The following is a 22,418-nucleotide window of genomic DNA, read 5'->3' as shown; positions in this document are numbered from 1 at the left end:
TCCCCAGCTAAATTTGCCCCTTTGCCCTCTGACAAATAAATGACCAGTCCATAATTTTAATGGCAGTTTTATTGTAGCTGTGAGAGATGGAATAACAACAGGAAAACCCCCAGAAACCCAGAAGACAAAAGTCAGAGATTGGTGTGTATTACAATGAGTGAAATAAGTGTTTGATCCCCTATCAACCAGCCAGATGTCAGGCTACCTGGTATCTTCACTGTTAGTAACGAGCTGAGATTATGTAACCTTTTAAAAAGGATTTCTCTAAGTGCACCCTTAGAAAGTATTTATGAGGTAACAGATAATCCCAAATGGTGGGAAATTCTAAACGCTAAGGGATATCATATAGTTAAAGGTATGTATAGAGGAGAGTCCTTAAAGTTATTGCAGGAAATAACAGAGAATATAGGTAACCAATACTGGTTAAAAATTGTAGGAATATACAACAAAATTTCCAAAGTCCAAGAAACAGGAAATAGGAGTTTAGAAGAGCCAATAGAGGAACTATACAAACAAATGGAAAAAACGAAACAAGGAATGATAGGTAAAATCTATAAGAGAATGATTACAAATAATGAACAGACAACCCAACTTATTCAAAAGATGTGGAGTAAGGAGGAACAAGTTAGCGAAGCAACGGTTGAAAGGATAATGAAAGGAACAGATGAGATTTAAGTAAGCAAATTCAGAGAACTGAAATTAAAATTCTTTCTAAAATGGTACAGAACTATGCCCGTGGCTGAGGATAATTGTTTGAACCCTTCCAATGGGTATGGGGGGAGGGGGAGGGAAAGGAAAAAATTGTACAGCAAATTTAAAAATTGTAAGAATATATGCATGTAAAAAATCAATTTTTTTTAAAAAAAGAAAGTAATGCAAAACAGATTAATCAATTCCAGACTTTTAAAAACAACTCCTAAAACAGCAATTTAACATGAATTTTACTATCTAACGAGAGCACTGATCCATAAAATGAAAGCAATAATCAATGTACTGTACTATAAAAGAAAGAAGACAGTACTTTAGATTAAAATTTAAATTATTATTTTTTCTTACCTGCACTGATTGATAGAAATTGTTTGGATGGGGGGGGGGCTTTTATACATTGCCACAGTCACACAATCAATCAAAAACAGAGAACAAGCCACAGTCACAAAAACGAAAAAGCCAAATAGAAACACAATTACTTTTAGCAAAAACAAAAGCAGCAAATAAAAGCTCCAAATATCACCTCAGAACACTGCAATTGGAAATGGAAGGGTTTGATTCCAATGGGGGGACGCAAATTAGCAGCGGAACAGTGAAAACAGAAGCTCAGGATCACATTCGGCTTCCGAAGCAAAGTTCGCAAACTGGAACACTGACTTTCAGGTTTGCAGCATTCGAGTTCAAAGTTGTTCAGGAACTAAGCTGTTTGAAAACTGAGGTACCACTGTATATAGACATGGTTGCCATATATCCAGAATTGTAAGCAGTGTCTGGGCGGAAATTGCTGAAATGTCCGGGAAAATCTGGACGTATGACAGCCCGTGTCGCAAGTGTAGATTTCGGCAACCTTCACTTGAAATAGATACGCCGCCCCCGCCCCCCCCAGTTCCTTCAAGCCCTCCTCATAAGGCTTGGTTTCAGACCCTTGATGATCTTGATTGACTCCTCTGCATCATCTTCATGAAGTTTTCCCTTAGAATGTAGCAAGCTGTAAATCTTAAATTTACTTTCCACAGTTGTTCCCATAAAGCAAAGTTAATGTTTTGTCCGACATCTCTGGCCCAGCTTCTCATTCATGATTTTATCATTTCATTCTTTGTATCCCACTCCAGTAACATTTAGATAATATTTTAACCCTGGAGCCTAATAACTCCCTTTCAAACTGTGAGTTTTGTTCTGCAAATCCGTTTTAAAAAATCTGACTTAAATGTTACATTCAACTGATGGTAAATTGACCAGTATCCCTCCCACCTAGAGGAAGAAGTTCCCTTTATAGGGACCCCACATACAATTAAGCAATACCACACGGCCCTAAACCTAAACTCCCAATACATCAACCTCAGCGGGTAAACATTCGGTCTGCTGTGTCAAAGTTTTACTGGACGTTTGGACAATATTGGCGAGAGCGCCTGTAATCTCAGGGTCACCACTTCCCCTGGAATAAGAATCACTTCCGTTCAAACCAGTAAGTATGTCTGTAATTATGACAATCTGACCAATGCCAAAATGACTTAAGCCCTATATCAGACTCCTCTCCATGGGTTTCCTGCCGAATATAGAGCATGGTCCAATCCCCTGGACATTCTCAGACATACAGAAGTCCTTCTCAAGGTCTTGAAGGAATCTGAAGAGGTGATTCAAGCAACACAAAAGGAGATTTCTCCTAAAGAGCAGGAATAACTTTCTGATAGTAAGAGCCAGCAGTGAAAAGGAACTCCCTCAGAAGGGGGTGGACTCTCCTTCATTGGAGGTATTTAAGAAGAAGTTGGATGGCCATCTGTCATGGATGCTTGAAATGAGTTTTTTCTGCATTGGCAGGGGTTGGACTAGATTCTGAATCTACCATTCTATTATTCACCCTGCTCTGAGTTCTTGAATTGACTTATTTACAAGTGAAATTTTATCCACATTCCATGCGCTGATATGCTTTCAACTCTGTATGAATTATTTGGTGGGCCATGAGAGTGGCACTCTGACTGAAGCTCTTCCCACATTCCAGACACTAAGAGGTTTTCTCTCTTGTATGAATTCTTTGATGGGAAGTGAGACTTTGGCTGTGACTGAAGCTCTTTCCACATTGCAAGCACTGAAAGGGTTTCTGCCCCGTATGGATTCTTTGATGGGAAGTGAGATGTTGTCTGTGTCTGAAGCTCTTTCCACAATCCAAGCACTGATAGGGTTTCTCCTCTGTATGGATTCTTTTATGGATTATGAGATGGGGGCGCTGACTGAAGCTCTTCCCACATTCCAAGCACTGATATGGTTTCTCCCCTGTATGGATTCTTTTATGGATTATGAGATAGGGGCTTTGACTGAAACTCTTCCCACATTCAAAGCACTGATAGGGTTTCTCCCCTGTATGGATTCTTTGATGCAAAGTGAGACTGCTGCTTTCACTGAAGCTCTTCCCACATTCCAAGCACTGATGTGGTTTCTCTCCTGTATGAACTTTTTTATGGGAATAGAGACTCCGACTGTGGCTGAAGCTCTTGCCACATTCCAAGCACTGATGTGGTTTCTCTCCTGTATGAATTCTTTGATGAAAAGTGAGATGATCCTTTCGACTGAAGCTCTTGCCACATTCCAAGCACTTATAGGGTTTCTCTCCTTTATGAAGTTTTTGATGGGAAGTGAGACTCTGCCTGTGACTGAAGCTCTTTTCACATTCCAAGCACTGATAGGGTTTCTCCCCGGTATGAATTCTTTGATGGGAAGTGAGATCTTGTCTGTGAATGAAGCTCTTCCCACATTCTAAGCACTGATAGGCTTTCTCCCCTGTATGAATTCTTTGATGCAAAGTGAGACTGTCCTTTCGACTGAAGCTCTTCCCACATTCCAAGCACTGATAGGGTTTCTCCCCTGTATGAATTCTGTGATGGGAATAGAGACGCCGACTTTGACGGAAGCTCTTCCCACATTCAAAGCACTGATAGGGTTTCTCCCCTGTATGACCTCTTTGATGGGAAGTGAGATTTGAGCTGCAACTGAAGCTCTTCCCACATTCCAGGCACTGAAAGGGTTTCTCCCCTGTATGAATTCTTTGATGGGAAGTGAGACTCTTCCTGTGACTGAAGCTCTTTCCACATTCCAAGCACTGATAGGGTTTCTCCCCTGTATGAATTCTTTGATGGGTAGTGAGATTTACCTTCAGACGGAAGCATTTTCCACAGTCTAAGCAGTGAAAGGGTTTCTGCCCTGTATGAATTCTTTGATGGGAAGTCAGACCGCTGTGTTGACTGAAGCTCTTTCCACAGTCTAAGCACTGATAGGGTTTCTCGCCCGAATGAATTCTTTGATGCGAAGTGAGATGATCCTTTCGACTGAAGCTCTTTCCACATTCTAAGCACTGATAGGGTTTCTCGCCCGAATGAATTCTTTGATGGGAAGTGAGATGATCCTTTTGACTGAAGCTCTTTCCACATTCTCTGCAGTGATACAATTTCTCTCCTCTATGAATTCTTTCCTGTGAAGTGAGGCTATCCCTCCGAATGAAGCTCTTTCGTTGATGGGAGGTGGACTGGGAGCTCTGGCCGATGTTCTCTCCATACTCTGAATATTTATTTGATTTCTCCGATACGTGGATTCTGTTGTGGTCCCCCTTGTTCTTCCCTTCCCATTCATCACCATCTGCAATGAAGAGAAAAGATAATTATCGCCTCAGGAAGAAATGAAGCTCCAGATTATTGAACAGAGTTCCCCGCCCCCCAACTCACTAAGAGACTTGAGAGTGCTCCGTTTCAGCCTCAAGAGGACAGCCTTGAAGTCTAACTTAACGGCATTGTAGATGTGTGGCATCTTCAACCCCCTAACACTTGAGCACGCCTGAGGGGTGCCTGATTCTCTTGAAACCAATGGGCCACACTGCCTGCATACTGTGACCAGGGTGCAGATGACACAGAACCATCAAACCCACCACCTGAGCCCTCCCCCAGCAATGCACTGCCATGTTAGGGTAAGTCGTGCTAACTCTGCATTGCTGCCCCGGACCCCAACCCCACTCAGAGTGAAGGGGATGTGCTTTACATCTATTATTGAACAAAGTTAATGAATGCTTGTGATAAAGGAAGGACTGAAGTTAGATGTGAGGCCTTACAATACAGTGGTGCCCCGCAAGACGAACGCCTCGGAAGACGAAAAACTCGCTAGCATTTGAAAAGGAAAAGTTTCAGAATGAGACAGGGTTAATGGTAGTTAAGAAAGTGAAATATTTGGGGATAAATATGACATCTAAAAATGTGAATTTATTTAAAGATAATTACGAGAAGACTTGGACAGAAGTCAAAAAAGATTTAGAAATTTGGACAAATATGAAGCTTTCCTTGTTGGGCAGAATTGCGGTTATAAAGATGAATGTACTGCCTTGAATGTTGTTTTTGTTTCAAACATTGCAAATATTGGACAAGATGGATTGTTTCAAGAAGTGGCAGAAAGATATTTCTAGGTTTGTCTGGCAGGGAAGAAGCCAAGAATTAAATTTAAAATATTAACTGATGCAAAAGAAAGGGGCGGTTTTGCCCTGCCAGACTTTAAACTATATTATGAATCAGCAGCTTTTTGCTGGTTGAAAGATTGGCTACTTCTTGAGAACACTGACATTTTGGATTTAGAAGGATTTAACAATACTTTTGGGTGGCATGCATATCTGTGGTACGACAAGGTCAAAGCTGACAAAGGGTTTAAAAACCGTATTTTATTAAACTATTTAATGTTTGGATTAGATACAAAGATTTGTTGGAAAGTAAAACTCCAAGGTGGTTGTTGTCACCTATGGAGGCAAAGGCTGTTAAAAAACTAAATATGGAGGCTAAAGGCTGTTAAAAAACTAAATATGGAGGCTAAATGGCCGAAATATTGGGAAATTGTGGAACAAGAAGGGGACAGATTGAAATTGCAAAGTTTTGAGAAATTAAAAGGGAAGGTGAGGCTGCATTATTATCAAATAATGGAAACTTTTTAAATGGACAGGAAAATTGGCTTCCAGGTGGAAAAATCAAAATTAGAGACAGAACTGTTAGAACCCAGTACTAAGAATTTGTCAAGAATGTATAATTTGCTGCTGAAATGGAACACTCAAGATGAGATGGTTAAATCTGCAATGATTAAGTGGGCTCAGGATATGGGTCATAACATTATGTTTGCTGACTGGGAAAAGTTGTGGACCACTGGGATGATGTTTACGGCATGTAATGCCTTAAGAGAAAATATTATGAAAATGATCTACAGATGGTACATGACCCCAGTCAAGCTTGCAAAAATCTATCATTTACCTGATAACAAATGTTGGAAATGTAAAGAAATTGAAGGAACTTTTTATCACCTTTGGTGGACGTGCCCAAGGATTGCCTCTTTTGAAGCAAGGGGCGGCGGGGAGAAGATCGCTTCTCCCCGTTGCCAGCCCCGCAATCTCCGGGGACAGAGGGGAAGGCGTGCGCGCCTTCCCCTCTCTCCCCGGACCCCTTTTGAACCAAGGGGCGGCAACGGGGAGAAGCAATCTTCTCCCCTCCGCCCCTTGCTTCAAAAGAGGGGACAGAGGGCAAGGCACGTGCGCCTTCCCCTCTCTCCCCGGACCCCTTTTGAACCAAGGGGCGGCAACGGGGAGAAGCGATTCTCCCCGCTGCCCCTTCCCTTGCTTTAAAACAGGTCCGGGGACAGAGGGGAAGGCGCGCACCTTCCCCTCTGTCCCCGGAGATTGCGGGGCAGGCAATGGGGAGAAGCAATCTTGTCCCCGCCGCCCCTTGCTTTAAACAGGTCCGGGGACAGAGGGGAAGGCGCTCGGCCCTTCCCCCTCTGTCCCCGGACAGCCTCCATAAAATCGCATTGATTGATTTTCAATGCATTCCTATGGGAAACCGTGCTTCGCAAGACGAAAAACTCGCAAGAAGAAAAAACTTGCGGAATGAATTAATTTCGTCTTGCGAGGCACCACTGTAGTTTTCACTGCCTTTGTTGGCTGATATTAACTGACATATTGCTTGGCTTTTATTTGGGATAGATTTGATTTAGCTCAATCCTGGAATCCACCCCATATGTCACTCATCTCTTTGGTCAATCAAATGCAAACAGAAGCCAAAACAACAAACCTGACAGAAGTTACTTCAACTTCCCTAAAAACTCTCAAGCCCACATTTAAGAAGGCCTGGGTGGTTCAGACAAGCCTGGTCATTGTTTCAAAAGGCATGACTAGACAAAGAACAGTATCACAAACAGTTGATATTCCTCCATTCAGGGCTCATGGTATGGATTTTAGAATCCCAGATGCTGTTGGTCTCCTTCCAAATAGTGGAGGTTCATCAAATAGAGCAGGGGTGTCCAACAGGTCGATCACGATCTACTGGTAGATCCCTGCGAGGTTTTGGTCAATCGCAGTCAATCGCTCGCCCCCTCCCGGATCCTCCCTCCATTGTTGGAGAATGGAAGACAGAGCTTACAAATCGAGGCTGGAGGCTGTTTCCACCCCAACGCTCCTTTGGTGAGTTGCTAATAAAAGTTCAACAACTTTGACCTGAACCCCTCAAAAACAGGGGTAGATCACTCCAAGTTTTGAATTCTGTGAGTAGATCGCAGTCTCTTGGAAGCTGGCCACCCCTGAAATAGAGGTAGGCATGGAATTTCAAAATTGATTGTAATGGTTGTAAGGGGTTACTTGTGCGTAAGTTGCCTTCAATTTCGGTTAGATTGCCTGGCTCACCATGCCTTGGCTGACAGCCCACACTCCGTGGCTGGTCAGTCGCTTGCAGAATCCATCAGTGGGTGTTTCTTGAACCTCTTCCAGCATAAGAGCTGTTTGACGCCAAGTCTCCTCCTACTTTCCCTGCGCGGAACTCGTCTGCGCAAGTAAGGGGAAGGCAGAGGCGTGTCAGCGCTCTCCCCACTAGTCTCTGGTGAAGGGTCTTGGAGACCTGTCTCCAAATCCTCCATCTCCTTCTCTTCTCTACTGGTGTTACGCTGAATTCCTTCCCCCCTGCTGGTCCCCTCTCCAGCATTCCTTTGGAGCCCTGCCTCCACCTCTCGCTCTGATGTCAGTTCCCTGACATCCACCTCCCTCCCAGGACCCCCTCCACCCCCAGCCCGACCCGGTGACGTAACCTTGTCCCCCTCTTCAGCCGACGATGCAGGAAACACCCAAAAGGAGCTGCTGTCGTCCTCCGAGGACTCAAACCCCGCTTCCCACCCGCTCCGATTTCTTAGCACGGCACAGGCTTCCCAGTCCGATTCCTCCTCCCCCGACGCTTCTCCTCCTTCCTCTTCAGAAGCAGAAAAACCCACAAAATCCTCCTCATCATCATCGGTGGTTCCAAATTGCTCCTCCCAGAATCTCTCTATTGGTTTGGGCTTCCTCGGATACCTGTTGTCGAACTCTTCCACCAGATATCCATCATCTATTTCCCCCGCGGGAACCCACGAGTTTTCTGACTCGGGTTCTCCCTCCCAAGCTACCAGGTACTCCACCTGCCGCCCCCGCCATCGCGAATCTAGGATCTCCATCACCTGGTTGTGGTGTTCCCTCTCCTCCACTTGTGGGTGTGTGAGGCCTTCTCCTCCTTCCCACCAGAACCTCCGCTCCCCCCTGTATGGTGAGAGCAGTGACCTATGAAACACCAGGTGGATTTTCATGCTGTCTGGCAGCTTGAGCCTGAATGCCACCGGGTTCACTTGGTGTGTTACCTCAAAGGGTCCCAGCCGTTTTGGCTGCAGTTTCTTGCACCCTCCCTTAAAGGGTAGCCCTTGGGTGGATAACCACACCCGGTCTCCCACCCTTATAGTCTCCCCTTCCTGGCGACGCTTGTCTGCTTGCCTCTTGTACACTTCCTTGGCCCTTTCCAGGTTCATCTTAAGCTGCTGGTGCAGGGCCTCCATTTCTTCCACAAACTGTTCTGCCGCGGGTACGCTCCCCCCTTCCTCCCCCCTCCCGGGAAAGGCCCTGGGGTGACACCCATAATTAGCCATGAACGGGCTCATCCCCATGGACACATGCTCAGCATTATTGTATGCAAACTCCACCAGTGCTAGCTTCTCTACCCAATCGTTCTGTCTCTCGTTCACGTAGCAGCGTAGGTATTGCTGTAAAATACTGTTCGCTCTCTCTGCTTGCTCGTTGGTCTCCGGGTGTCTCGCCGTCGAGAATCCCACCTCCACCTGCAATAAGTTCATGAGCCTCCTCCAGAACCTCAAGGTAAATTGTTTCCCTCGGTCTGAGATAACCCTCGAAGGAGCCCCATGCAACCTGAAGATGTGATCCACAAACAACCTGGCTGTTTCCTCTGCCGTTACTGCATGTGAGCACGCTATAAAATGGCACATTTTGGTTAGCAGATCTACTACTACCATGACTGCTGTCTTCCCTCTGGACTTGGGCAAATCTGTCATAAAATCGATAGACACCACCTCCCAGGGTCTTCCCGGTGCGGGTAAGGGTTCCAGTAGCCCTGCCGGGGCAGCCCTCTCTCCCTTAGCCCGTTGGCAGCGGTCACACCCACGTACATACTCTCGTACATCTTCCCTCAACCTTGGCCACCAGAACTGCCTAGTAACCAGTAACATAGTTTTGTGTTGCCCAAAGTGCCCCGCTGTTGGGTTGTTGTGAAGCTGTTTGAGCACCCTCTCCCGCAAGGCCTCCCCAGGCACATACATTGCTCCCTTGTAGTACAGCAGTCCTTCCCTTTCCTCAAAGCCTCCCTAGTCTCCCCTCGCTTCCCTGAGTTCCCTGATTCTGGTTTGGGCGAATTCGTCCTGGCGAATCAGCTCGGTTAGTTCTCGTTTCCCAACCAATGCTCCCACACACACCCATCATTCCTCTGGGAACACGTTTCTCACTTCCGGCGGTCCTTCTCCTTCCATGTACTCCGGCTTCCTGGACAGCGCGTCTGCCCTCACATTCTCTTCTCCCGGCACGTACTTGATCTCAAAGAAGAACTTGGAGAACTCCTATGCCCATCGAATCTGTCTCTGGTTGAGAACTCAAGCCGTTCTCCAATATTCCAAGTTCTTGTGATCCGTGCACACCTGAATCTTGTGCTGGGCCCCTATTAGTAGATGTCTCCACTGCCAAAAGGCTGCGTAAATTGCTAGCAGTTCGCGATCATACACCGTGTAGTTTTGTTCCGACTTGCTCAGCTTCCGTGAGAAGAAGGCGCACGGTCTCCAGGCGTGTTGGCTCCCTCCCGGCTGCAGCAACACTGCTCCCACCGCCCGGTCTGACGCGTCTGTCTCCAGCCTCATCGGCTTCTGCAGATCCACATGTAGGAGCTGTTCCTCCGACGCGAACGCCTTCTTTAGCTTTTCGAAGGATCATTGGGCACTTTCAGTCCAGATGAACTTCTTTTTGCTACTGAGACAATCCGTGATGGGTGCGGTCAAGTGGGCGAAGTTCTTTTTTTTTTATAATAATTTTATTGCATTTTTCCAAATTACAAGTAAAACAGAAGAAAAAACAGAACAAAAGAAAAGATAAGAAAAGAAAACAAAGGATTCCATTTCAATAACTTTTTTTTCAAATTTCCATTGGACTTCCCCACATCCCCCGGATGATGCATTCTTGATAATAAAGTCATCAGCAAATTATACCCTTATTTCATATATTTCTTTATATTTTCAATTGCAATTTAAGTTTAAATCTCTTGTTCTCCATTTACTCTAAAAATATAGCCTGATATCATTTTAACCCATTTAGACTTTGGTTCTTTCACAAATATTAACAATTTCATAAATAATTAAATTTCGTTGCTGGGGCTAGCGTTCTGAATCATACGTCATCTTATGTTTCATACAACTTATAATACTTTTGCAAATAGTCTTTAAATTTTTTCCAGTCCTCCTCCATTGCCTCTTCTCCCAGGTCCCGGATTCTTGCAGTCATCTCAGCCAGTTCCATATAGTTCATCAGTTGCGTCTGCCACTCCTCCAGTGTGGGCAAATCTTGGGTCTTCCAGTATTTGGCGATAAGGATTCTTGCTGCAGTTGTAGCGTACATAAAGAAAGTTCTGTCCTTTTTTAACACCTTCTGGCCGACAATGCCCAGAAGAAAGGCCTCTGGTTTCTTGGGAAAGGTGTACTTAAACACCTTCTTTAACTCATTATAGATCATTTCCCAAAAGGCCTTCAATCTTGGGCACGTCCACCAGAGGTGGAAAAATGTCCCTTCAGCCTCCTTGCATTTCCAACATTTATTGTCAGACAAATGGTATATCTTAGCAAGTTTGACTGGGGTCATGTACCACCTGTACACCATTTTCATAATATTTTCTTTCAAGGCATTACATGCCGTGAACTTCATACCGGTGGTCCATAACTTTTCCCAGTCTTCTGACATGATGTTATAACCAATGTCTTGAGCCCATTTTAGCATGGCTGATTTAACTGTCTCATCCTGAGTGTTCCATTTAAGCAGCAAGTTGTACATTCTCGATATTACCTTGGTCTTTGGTTCTAACAGCTCTGTCTCAAGTTTCGATTTTTCCACCTGGAATCCTATTTTTTTATCTAGCTTGAAAACCTCATTAATTTGGGCATAGTGTAGCCAATTTTGCACCTTATCTTTTAGTTTTTCAAAGCTCTGCAATCTCCAATTACCTCCAATATTCTCTATTATTTCCCAATATTTCGGCCAATATGCCTCCATATTGGATGTTTTCCGAGCTTTGGCCTCTATTGGTGAAATCCACCTCGGAGTTTTACTTTCCAATAAGTCTTTGTATTTTTTCCAGACCATGTATATTGCTTTCCTGACAATATGGTTTTTGAACATTCCATGTGTTTTCCCCTTGTCATACCACAAATACGCATGCCAACCTAGCGAATTGTTGAAGCCTTCCAGATCTAGGACATCAGTGTTTTCCAATAAAATCCAATCTTTCATCCAGCAGAAGGCCGCAGCTTCGTAGTATAACCTTAAGTCCGGCAGGGCAAACCCCCCTCTCTCCTTTGCATCAGTTAATATTTTAAACTTTATTCGGGGCTTTTTGCCCTGCCAGACAAATTTAGAAATGTCCTTCTGCCACTTTCCAAAACAATCCACTCTGTCCACAATCTGCAAGGCCTGGAACAAAAACAACATTTTTGGCAAAACGTTAATTTTTATAGCTGCGATTCGGCCTAACAAGGATAATTTCAATCTTGACCAAATTTCTAAGTCTTTTTTAACTTCTGACCAACATTTTTCATAGTTATCTTTAAATAGATTCAAATTCTTAGAAGACAGATTGACCCCCAGGTATTTCACTTTTTTAACAATGTTTAGTTCTGTTTCTTTCTGAAACTCCTCTGTTTCAATAACCGTCAGGTTTTTCCCTAACACCTTAGTTTTTTGTTTGTTCAGCTTAAAACCCGCCACCCGACCAAATTTCTGAATCAATTCCAAAACTCTTTTTGTACTAGGTTCTGGCTCCTGTAATGTTAAAACCAAGTCATCTGCAAATGCTTTCAGTTTATATTGTTTCGCTCCGACCCGTATTCCTTGTACCTGCCGATCCTCCCTTATCATGTTCAGCAAAACCTCCAGGACTGAGATAAACAACAGAGGGGATAGGGGGGCACCCTTGGCGTGTTCCTTTTTCAATATGAAGTTCTTCTGTCACCACATTGTTCACTATCAACTTAGCTTTTTGTTCAGAATAGATTGCCTCTATTCCGTTCTCAAACCCCCTTCCCACTCCCATCCCTTCCAAGTTTTTCTTCATAAATTTCCAAGAAATATTATCAAAGGCCTTCTCCGCATCGATAAAGATTAACACCGCTTTGGTGTTAATATTTGTTTGTAAAAGTTCCAAAATATCGATAATGTTCCTGGTATTATCATACAAATGTCTACCTGGGAGAAAGCCTGCTTGGTCCTTATGAATTACTTCATTTAATACTTTTTTAAATCTGTTAGCCAAAACGTCCGCAAATATTTTGTAATCCACATTTAGGAGTGAGATGGGGCGATAGTTCTTAAGTTGAGTCTTTTCAGTTTCCACTTTAGGTATCAATGTGATGAATGCTTCTTTCCACGTATCTGGTGTCCTCCCTCCCCCCATAATATAGTTGCAAACCTCCATTAATGGTTGTATCAGATAGTCTTTTAAAGTCCTGTAATATTTGGAGGTAAGTCCATCGGGGCCCGGAGATTTGCCTAGTTGCATATTCTGAATGGCATCCTCGATTTCCTGTAGTGTTATTTTACAATTCAAGATTGATCTCTTCTCTTGAGATAATTTTGGAAGGCCATTATCTTTCAAGAATTGTTCTATCTCAATTGCTTCCTCAGGTTCTTGTGTGTACAATTTTTTAAAATATTTCTGGAAACACTTTCTAATTTCTCCTGGTTTCTGAAAGTTTTTCCCTTCAACTTCTAGGTTGGTGACATAATTTAATTTTTGTCTCTTTTTCAACTGCCAAGCAAGTAGTTTCCCACATTTGTTTGCAGATTCAAAGGATCTTTGTTTCATTTGTTTGATTTTCCATTCCACTTCTTGGTTAATCAATTTCGCATATTGTGACTGGTGGAATTTTATTTCTCTTAAAGTCTCTTTTGATTTTGGATTCACTCTTAATTTTTTCTCCAAGTGGGCGAAGTTCTTGATGAACTTCCGGTAAAAGTTGCTGAACCCGAGGAACCTCTGCACATCCTTCCATGTTTTGGGGGTCTTCCATTCCAGCACCGCCTGCACCTTGCTGGGGTCCATGGCTAGGCCCCTGTCCGACAACTTGTATCCCAGAAATTCCACTTCTCCGGCGTGAAATTGGCACTTCTCCAGCTTGACCCACTACTGATGCTTCTGCAGCCTCTTCAGCACTTCCCTGACGTCCTGGACATGCTGTTTCTCATTGTCCGAATAGATCAGGACGTCGTCCAGAAATGCTACGCAGTTTTTGTACAGCAGGGGTCCCAGCACATGGTGCATGAAGCTTTGAAAACAGGCTGAGCCTGACTGTAATCCAAATGGCATGACCAGGTACTCAAAGGCCCCTAGGGGGGTAAACATGGTGGTTTTCCATTCGTTCCCCTCCCTCATCCTAATCAAATTGTATGCTCCCCTGAGGTCCAGCTTGGTAAAGATCTTCCCCTTCCTTACCCAAGTTAGAATGTCATCAATTCTGGGAATTGGGAAGGTCACAGGTTCCGATACGAGGTTCAATTTTCTATAGTCCACGACCAGCCTGGGCTGATCCATTTTTTTTTTTTTGTCCACAAAGAACACAGGGCTGCCCCCCACTGCCTTAGATTCCCTTATGAAACCCCTTTTTAGGTTCTTGTCAATAAAGTTCCGCAACTCCTGCATCTCCCTGTCCGACATGTCATTTCTGCCACTCTGGCCAACCTCAACCTGGGCTTTCCCCCCCCCCCAGACAGTGTTCCAAACAGTGAGCTGACCCAAAGATGACTGTCCGTTGATGCCAAGCCACCACTGGATCGTGTAGCACTAGCCAGCTCATGCCTAATATTATCGGGGGTCCCGCCAGTGTGGCCACATGAAAGGCAATGGTTTCTGTGTGTCTGGAAACCCTCATTCTCATTGGTGGGGTTTGATGTGTCACCTCCCCTCCCAGCAGCTCCCTGCCATCTATCGTGGTGACCTGGAGAGGAAAATCAAGTGGCAGCAGGTGGAGTTGGTGCTCTAGTGCGAACTCCTTGCTAAAAAAATTACAGCAGCTGCCTGAATCCAGCATTGCCTTCACCTTGACTAGGTGTCCATTTGGGAGTTATAGCACCACCTCTATCGCTATTGACGCCTTGGGTGGGTCCGGTTGGGGCACTTCCATTAGTTGCTCGCCTGGCTGCTGTGCCCCCTGTCGGCAGCCAAGCGTTGGCGTTTCCCTGCACCTGGTCCTCCGCCCCCTCCTCCTCGCTACCAGCGGGTCCCACCATCCCTTGCCAAGCCTTTCTTTGTGGACAGGCCCTGGCAAAGTGTCCTGGCCGTTGGCTGAGGAAACACTTCTTGGTGCTTTTGCCAGCCTTTCCCTCCCTTTTGCACCCTTGGTTGGCGTTTAAAACCTCTCTCGTGCGCGCTCCATCGATTTCCATTGGCTCAACGGACCCGGAAGGCTGCTTTGGCATCTGAGGAATGCGGTAGTCAGGGCAACGCTCTCCTCTCCCTTCCTGCCTTTCCAAAGCGCGCGTTTCCTGCCGAGCTCCTAGCGCCGCTTTGGTCAATTCGTCCATAGATTGCGGGCGGGGCGCGTGGGAGAGCTCGTCCTTCACGGTTGGGTACAACCCCTCCTCAAACAGCATCCGTATAGGCAGGTCAACTAGGTCCCATTCGAGCCGGTGTATTAGGATCGCAAAACGGGACCAATAGTCTCTAACGGATAGGTCCCCCTGCTTGCACCTCATCAGCTCCTGCTGGGTTACACTCTGCCCAATTTGGCTTGAATACATCGCGTCCATAGCCTGGAGGAACTTCCGAACGTCCCTCATGGCAGCATTCTGCGTGGCGATTAGGGGCCTGACCCATTCACGCGCCCCATCCTGAAGGTGCCCCACGATATATGCCACCCTCTCAGCATCGTCAGCAAAGTCATCGTGCTGCAGTTCCAAAGCGTACTCTATTTCCGTTCGGAACGCGTTATAGTCCTGGGGCTTCCCCCCAAACTTGTGTACCAGTCTCGGCACTTTCTTTGCCACTGGGGTGGGTCTAACCTGCGCATCCTGAGTTCGCCTTTCATCCAGCCGCGCCGTCAGCAGAGCTGTTCCAGGTCCCGGTTCCTCTTCACCAGGTCCTGCACAATCGCAGCTTGCTCCGCTGCACCGGCACCTCCAGTCTGGCTCATGGTTCCTTGCCTGTGCACAAGTAACTTCAGCCACTGACGGATTGCTGTAATGGTTGTAAGGGGTTACTTGTGCGTAAGTTGCCTTCAATTTCGGTTAGATTGCCTGGCTCACCATGCCTTAGCTGACAGCCCACACTCCGTGGCCGGTCAGTCGCTTGCAGAATCCGTCAGTGGGCGTTTCTTGAACCTCTTCCAGCATAAGAGCTGTTTGACGCCAAGTCTCCTCCTACTTTCCCTGCGCGGAACTCGTCTGCACAAGGGGAAGGCAGAGGCATGTCAGCGCTCTCCCCACTAGTCTCTGGTGAAGGGTCTTGGAGACCTGTCTCCAAATCCTCCATCTCCTTCTCTTCTCTACTGGTGTTACGCTGAATTCCTGCCCCCCCCCTTGCTGGTCCTTTCTCCAGCATCGCTTTGGAGCCCTGCCTCCACCTCTCGCTCTGATGTCAGTTCCCTGACATTGATGTTATGATCTAACAGGGAATTAGAGGGTCCATGATCCCTCAATTCTCCTTCTTGACTTCCTTACAAAAAGCTCTCTTGTCAGGATCCAGCAACGTCCCTGCCTCCTCTGAAACAAGCAGGAACATCTTCACCTACACACTCCCCATCAGCTGTTGCCTCAGTCTAAATTTGGTCTAAATTTAAAGCTTTTTCTAAATATCTTTCTTCACTTTGAATCTCCTCTCATTTTTATGAGGAGACCAACTCCGTATAGTTTAATTGGTAACAGAAGATGGAAAATGACTATTACTCACACTTAATCTAAGCACAACAGTCACAAGAGCTTCTGACTTGGAATTCGGCTATGCAATGTTGAATGTTCTCTGTTCTCCGCTGTTTACCCTTTTTTGTTTCAATTTATACCAATTCATGAACCCAGAACTCATACACTGATCACCAACGAGGAACGACATGTTATTCCTGCAAATTTATTTAGTCTACATATTTGTATCATATATTAGTCTTATATGATCCTTGTTTTTAAAAGAAAAGGAAAAGTTATTCCTAAAAGAAAAGAAAAAGGCAAAACACAGAGGCCCCATCGGCAATCAGTCCTGAAATTAGGATCAGGTAATTTAAAGAACCCCTTCATGGATCACTGCCTTGCCGTGGCGAAGGGGCTTGAAGAACTCAGAGAAGCTATGAACTACGCCGAGCAGGGCACCCAAGATGAACAGGTCATAGTGGAGAGTTTTGACCAAACGTGATCCACCTGGAGCAGGAACCGGCAAGCCACTCCAGTATCCCTGCCAAGAAAACTCCATGGACAAAGACAACAGGCATATAAAAGTTATGACGCTGGAAGATGAGCCCCTCAGGTCGGAAGGCGTCCAACATGCTACTGGGGAAGAGCGGAGGGCAAGTACAAGTAGATCCAGAGCTGATGAAGCGGCTGGGCCAAAGCCGAAAGGACGCTCAGTTGCGGATATGCCTGGAAGCGAAAGGAAAGTCCAATGCTGTAAAGAAAAATATTGCATAGGAACCTGGAATGTAAGAACCATGAACCTGGGTAAGTTGGAGGTGGTCAAAAATGAGATGGCAAGAATAAGTATTGACATCCTGGGCATCAGTGAACTAAAATGGACGGGAATGGGTGAATTCAGTTCGGATGACCATCATATCTACTACTGTGGGCAAGAAACCCGTAAAAGAAATGGAGTGGCCCTCATAGTCAACAAAAGAGTGGCGAAGGCTGTACTGGGATGCAATCTCAAAAATGATAGAATGCTCTCGATACGAATCCAAGGCAGACCTTTTAACATCACAGTAATCCAAGTTTATGCACCAACTACTGGTGCCGAAGAAACTGAAATTGACCAATTCTATGAAGACTTACAACACCTTATAGAAGTGACACCAAAGAAGGATGTTCTTCTCATCATAGGGGATTGGAATGCTAAAGTAGGGAGTCAAGAGATAAAAGGAACAACTGGCAAGTTTGGCCTTGGAGATCAAAACGAAGCAGGGCAAAGGCTAATAGAGTTCTGTCAAGAGAACAAGCTGGTCATCACAAACACGCTTTTCCAACAACACAAGAGACGACTATACACATGGACATCACTAGATGGGCAGCATCGAAATCAGATTGATTATATTCTCTGCAGCCAAAGATGGAGAAGCTCTATACAGTCAGCAAAAACAAGACCTGGAGCTGACTGTGGCTCAGATCATCAGCTTCTTATAGCAAAATTCAAGCTTAAACTGAAGAAAGTAGGAAAAGCCACTGGGCCGGTAAGATACAATCTAAGTCAAATCCCTTATGAATACACAGTGGAAGTGAGGAACAGGTTTAAAGATTTAGATTTGGTGGACAGAGTGCCTGAAGAACTATGGATGGAGGCTCGTAACATTATACAGGAGGCAGCAACGAAAACCATCCCAATGAAAAGGAAATGCAAGAAAGCAAAGTGGCTGTCCAACGAGGCCTTACAAATAGCGGAGGAGAGAAGGCAAGCAAAATGCGAGGGAGATGGTGAAAGATACAGGAAATTGAATGCAGATTTCCAAAGAATAGCAAGGAGAGACAAGAAGACCTTCTTAAACGAGCAATGCAAAGAAATAGAGGAAAGCAATAGAATGGGAAGAACCAGAGATCTGTTCAAGAAAATTGGAGATATGAAAGGAACATTTCATACAAACATTTCCATAATAAAGGACAAAAGTGGAAAGGACCTAACAGAAGCAGAAGACATCAAGAAGAGGTGGCAAGAATACACAGAAGAATTATACCAGAAAGAAATGGATGTCCCATATACCCCAGGTAGTGTGGTTGCTGACCTTGAGCCAGACATCCTGGAGAGTGAAGTCAAATGGGCCTTAGAAAGCACTGCAAATAACAAGGCCAGTGGAAGTGATGGTATTCCAGCTGAACTATTTAAAATTTTAAAAGATGATGCTGTTAAGGTGCTACACTCAATATGCCAGCAAGTTTGGAAAACTCAGCAGTGGCCAGAGGATTGGAGGAGATCAGTCTACATCCCAATCCCAAAGAAGGGCAGTGCCAAAGAATGCTCCAACTACCGCACAATTGCACTCATTTCACACGCTAGCAAGGTTATGCTTAAAATTCTACAAAGAAGGCTCAAGCAATATGTGGACCGAGAACTCCCAGAAGTGCAAGCTGGATTTAGAAGAGGCAGAGGAACCAGAGACCAAATTGCAAACATGCGCTGGATTATGGAGAAAGCTAGAGAGTTCCAGAAAGACATCTACTTTTGCTTCATTGACTATGCAAAAGCCTTTGACTGTGTCGACCACGGCAAACTATGGCAAGTTCTTAAAGAAATGGGAGTGCCAGATCACCTCATCTGTCTCCTGAGAAATCTCTATGTGGGACAAGAAGCTACAGTTAGAACTGGATATGGAACAACTGATTGGTTCAAAATTGGGAAAGGAGTACGACAAGGCTGTATTTTGTCTCCCTGCTTATTTAACTTATATGCAGAATTCATCATGCGAAAGGCTGGGCTGGATGAATCCCTAGCCGGAATTAAGATTGCCGGAAGAAATATCAACAACCTCAGATATGCAGATGACACAACCTTGATGGCAGAAAGTGAGGAGGAATTAAAGAACCTTTTAATGAGGGTAAAAGAGGAGAGCGCAAAATATGGTCTGAAGCTCAACATCAAAAAAACGAAGATCATGGCCACTGGTCCCATCACCTCCTGGCAAATAGAAGGGGAAGAAATGGAGGTAGTGAGAGATTTTACTTTCTTGGGCTCAATGATCACTGCAGATGGTGACAGCAGCCACGAAATTAAAAGACGCCTGCTTCTTGGGAGAAGATGAATGACAGGCCTAGACAGCATCTTGAGAAATAGAGACATCACCTAGCCAACAAAGGTTCGTATAGTTAAAGCTATGGTTTTCCCAGTAGTGATGTATGGAAGTGAGAGCTGGACTATAAAGAAGGCTGATCGCCGAAGAATTGATGCCTTTGAATTATGGTGCTGGAGGAGACTCTTGAGAGTCCCATGGACTGCAAGAAGATCAAACCTCTCCATACTGAAGGAAATCAACCCTGAGTGCTCACTGGAAGGACAGATTGTGAAGCTGAGGCTCCAGTACTTTGGCCACCTCATGAGAAGAGAAGACTCCCTGGAGAAGACCTTGATTTTGGGAAAGATGGAGGGCACAAGGAGAAGGGGGCGACAGAGGACGAGATGGTTGGATAGTGTTTTCGAGGCTACCAGCATGAGTTTGACCAAACTGCGGGAGGCAGTAGAGGACAGAGGTGCCTGGCGTTCTCTGGTCCATGGGGTCACGAAGAGTCGGACACGACTAAACGACTAAACAACAACAACAATTTAAAGAATCATGGCTTCTAGTGCTGTGCAAGGGATCAGTGAGTTCTCTGATATTGGTAGGGCATTCAGAGCCCAGTACTGGCGCCAATACATCGCGGTGGCCGGGGAGCTGTGACGTATTCCTGGCTCAAATTGCCTGCAGATGTCAAAGGCGCTGGAAGGCAGGTGGAGGAGCCCAAAAAGGTGCCCACCTTCTCAAACTCCATCCGCCTGCCTGCCTCATCCCACCCCCAAAATGAGCAAGCCCCAGTACCTCTCCAGCCCCATCCATCCATGTCCCCATCTCACCTCCCCTGGGACTCACCAGATATTTTGGAGGTCCCTGGGAGGGAACGCTCAGAGGCTGTAAGGAGGGATGCAGGAGACAACCTGACCAGGTCAACTGTCCATCTTCCCCCTTCCATCCTCGCTAGGTTTACAGATTCAGTCTCTTTCATCCTTCCTGAGGACTCGGGAAGCCACCACAAGCTGCAGGGTCCTGGGAGAGAGGAAGAAGCAAAGGGAGCCTCAGAGGCCCTGCAGGGATTCTCCTGCCCTAGATATTCCCCTGCTCCTGGAGAAGCACAAATGGGGCAGCCCCTTCCCAACACAAACCCCATTTGAAACATCTACAGTGATTCCCATTTAATCTGTTTACACCTCACCCCACTTCGTAAGGCTGGCATGGTATGCACACTAGTGACCTGAGAGTGGACCCCATTGAACTCAGTGGGGCTTATGGATCGAACTTGGTGCAAAAACCAGGCACCATCCTGTCCCCAAGCCTGAAAACTGCAACCCCAGAGCATGCGCAGAATTCAGCCGAGTAGCTATTACATGTAGGTGCCCCCACGTCTCAGTGCAAGAGATGCCTTAGCAGTTGAGCTGGCTGGGCCCCAAACCTCTTTCTGCTCCTCATTAGAGCTGCTGAGAGACCCTAGAAGGTTGGGAATAGGATCTGGCTCCTGCTGTTTCTTAGCCACCTCCTCATCTTCCTTATTCACGCAAAATGTAAGACCACTCCTAAGGATCTACATTGGTTTCCAGTATGTTTCCAAGCAGAATTTAAAGTGTTGATGCTGACCTTTAAAGCCCTAAGCGGCCTCTGCCCAGGATACCCGAAGGAGCATCTCCACCCCCATCCTTCAGCCTGGACACTGAGGTCCAGCACCAAGGGCCTTCTGGCGGTTCCCTCAGTGCAAGAAGAGAAGTTACAGGGAAGCAGGCTGAGGGCCTTCTTGGTAGTGGCCCCCTCCCTGTGGAACACGCTCCCATCAGATGTCAAGGAAATGAAAGAACCACATAACCTTTAGGAGACATCTGAAGGCAGCCCTGTATCGGGATGTTTTATTATGTTTTTATATGTGCTGGAAGCAGCCCTGAGTGTCTGGGGAAACCCAGTCAACTGGGTGGCAGATAAATATTATTATTATTATTATTATTATTATTATTATTATTATTATTATTATTATTGACACAGGATGCTGATGGTGTTGCAGCTTCACCCCAGTGCCTTGCCAGGGCAGGAGGGGCATGGTCTTCCTAAAAATATTGAGCTGAGCAAGGCTGGATGCAGCTCCTGCTCCCAAGAGTGGCACATGCCAGTCTGTGCACTGGCTCAGCTGGGAGGGGGCAGATGTTTAACAAGGTTGGAAACCAGATCTCACCCGGCCCTGGGGACTCCTCCCAAGAATCCTGGGAGCCAGAATTGGTTCAGGACCCTGAGAGTTGCAAGGAGGCAGCTTCAGCCCTGCTGCGCAAAGACTGCAATTCCCAGAGTGGTCACCAATCCGCCCTTCTTGCCAGGGAACTCTGGGAATTGTATTTGGGTAGATGGTGGGAGAGGGTCTCCCCTCCAGTCTCCCCACTTGGGGGGGGCTGTATCTCCCCACTCCACAGGGCGTCTCCTTCCTCGGAGTCCTTGGATGCTTCTCTGCGTTATGAAATGCGACCCTTCCCCTCAATCTGAAGGGGGCTTATTTGCATGCGCTCCTTTTGTTGCCCCAAAAAGGACCCCTCCCCCAAAAGGAAGGCAGCATCTTGATCCAAAGGAAGAACAGAGTCGCAGACACTCAGCCCCTGACTTGGGGGTCTCCCCCCCCCATGCATGAGCCGAACGGGGGGCCCCTTGCCTCCTCCCTTGCAGCCCTGGGACCCCCTTCTCCCCGCTGCACCCCAAGGGGGAAGAGAGAAGAGACTCACCGGATTCCAGGAGGGGCACCGAGGAAGTTTTTGCAAAGCAGAGAGAACAAAGCAGCCTCCTCTTTGCTGGCAGGGAGGGACTGGGCAGGGAGGGGCTTCTGCTGGGGAGGACCTTGCCCTCCCCCGCCCTCCCCTTCCTGTCCTCTCTAGGAATCCTGCTCTGCTCCTTTTAACCCTTGGCAAGCCGAGGGCACCCAGACCGCCCCTCCCTCCCTCTCCCTGCCTGCTTCTGCGCTCTAGGGGCTGCCCTCCCTTCTCCATCTGGGCCAAGGACTCTGCATCAAGGGCCCCTGGGGGTGCAGGGCAGGGGAGCATCTCTTGGCCCCCCAGGGAAAGAGAAACGTGTGTGTGTGTGTGTTTGTGTGTGTGTGGGGGGGGGGAGAGACTTCCAAAGGAGACCCTGCAGGTCCCCAACTTTGCAGCCGGATCTCTCGTACCCTGCCGGTGGGTCCCAGGGAAAGCGCTTCCAGG

At 46.3% G+C, this 22,418-nt stretch overlaps 1 protein-coding gene across 1 annotated transcript; it reads right to left on the bottom strand.

Moving 5' to 3' along the window:
* Nucleotides 1–51: 51 nt before the first annotated feature.
* Nucleotides 52–22,034, bottom strand: LOC309527347 (uncharacterized protein). The gene is made up of 3 exons (XM_082214129.1): nt 21,948–22,034; nt 20,071–20,244; nt 52–4,335 (listed from the first exon to the last, which is right to left on the bottom strand). Exons 2-3 carry the CDS (start codon nt 20,201–20,203, stop codon nt 2,711–2,713), a joined length of 1,758 nt encoding a protein of 585 aa, XP_082070255.1. The 5' UTR covers nt 20,204–20,244; nt 21,948–22,034; the 3' UTR covers nt 52–2,710.
* Between the last annotated feature and the right edge of the window lie 384 nt (nt 22,035–22,418).

The sequence above is a fragment of the Podarcis vaucheri genome (genome assembly GCF_965113315.1).
Source record: "Podarcis vaucheri genome assembly, chromosome: 2".
Classification (NCBI taxonomy): Eukaryota; Metazoa; Chordata; class Lepidosauria; order Squamata; family Lacertidae; genus Podarcis; species Podarcis vaucheri.
The sequence above is the reverse complement of the archived record's forward strand: the minus strand, read 5'-3'. Positions and strand labels throughout refer to the sequence as shown.

Bases quoted from the DNA above. Each gene is read 5' to 3' on its own strand.
- LOC309527347 (XM_082214129.1), bottom strand. From the start codon at position 20,203: ATGAAAGAGACTGAATCTGTAAACCTAGCGAGGATGGAAGGGGGAAGA. The intron at 4,336-20,070 runs GTGAGTCCCAGG...TCTTCATTGCAG, and splicing joins AGGGACCTCCAAAATATCTG to ATGGTGATGAATGGGAAGGG.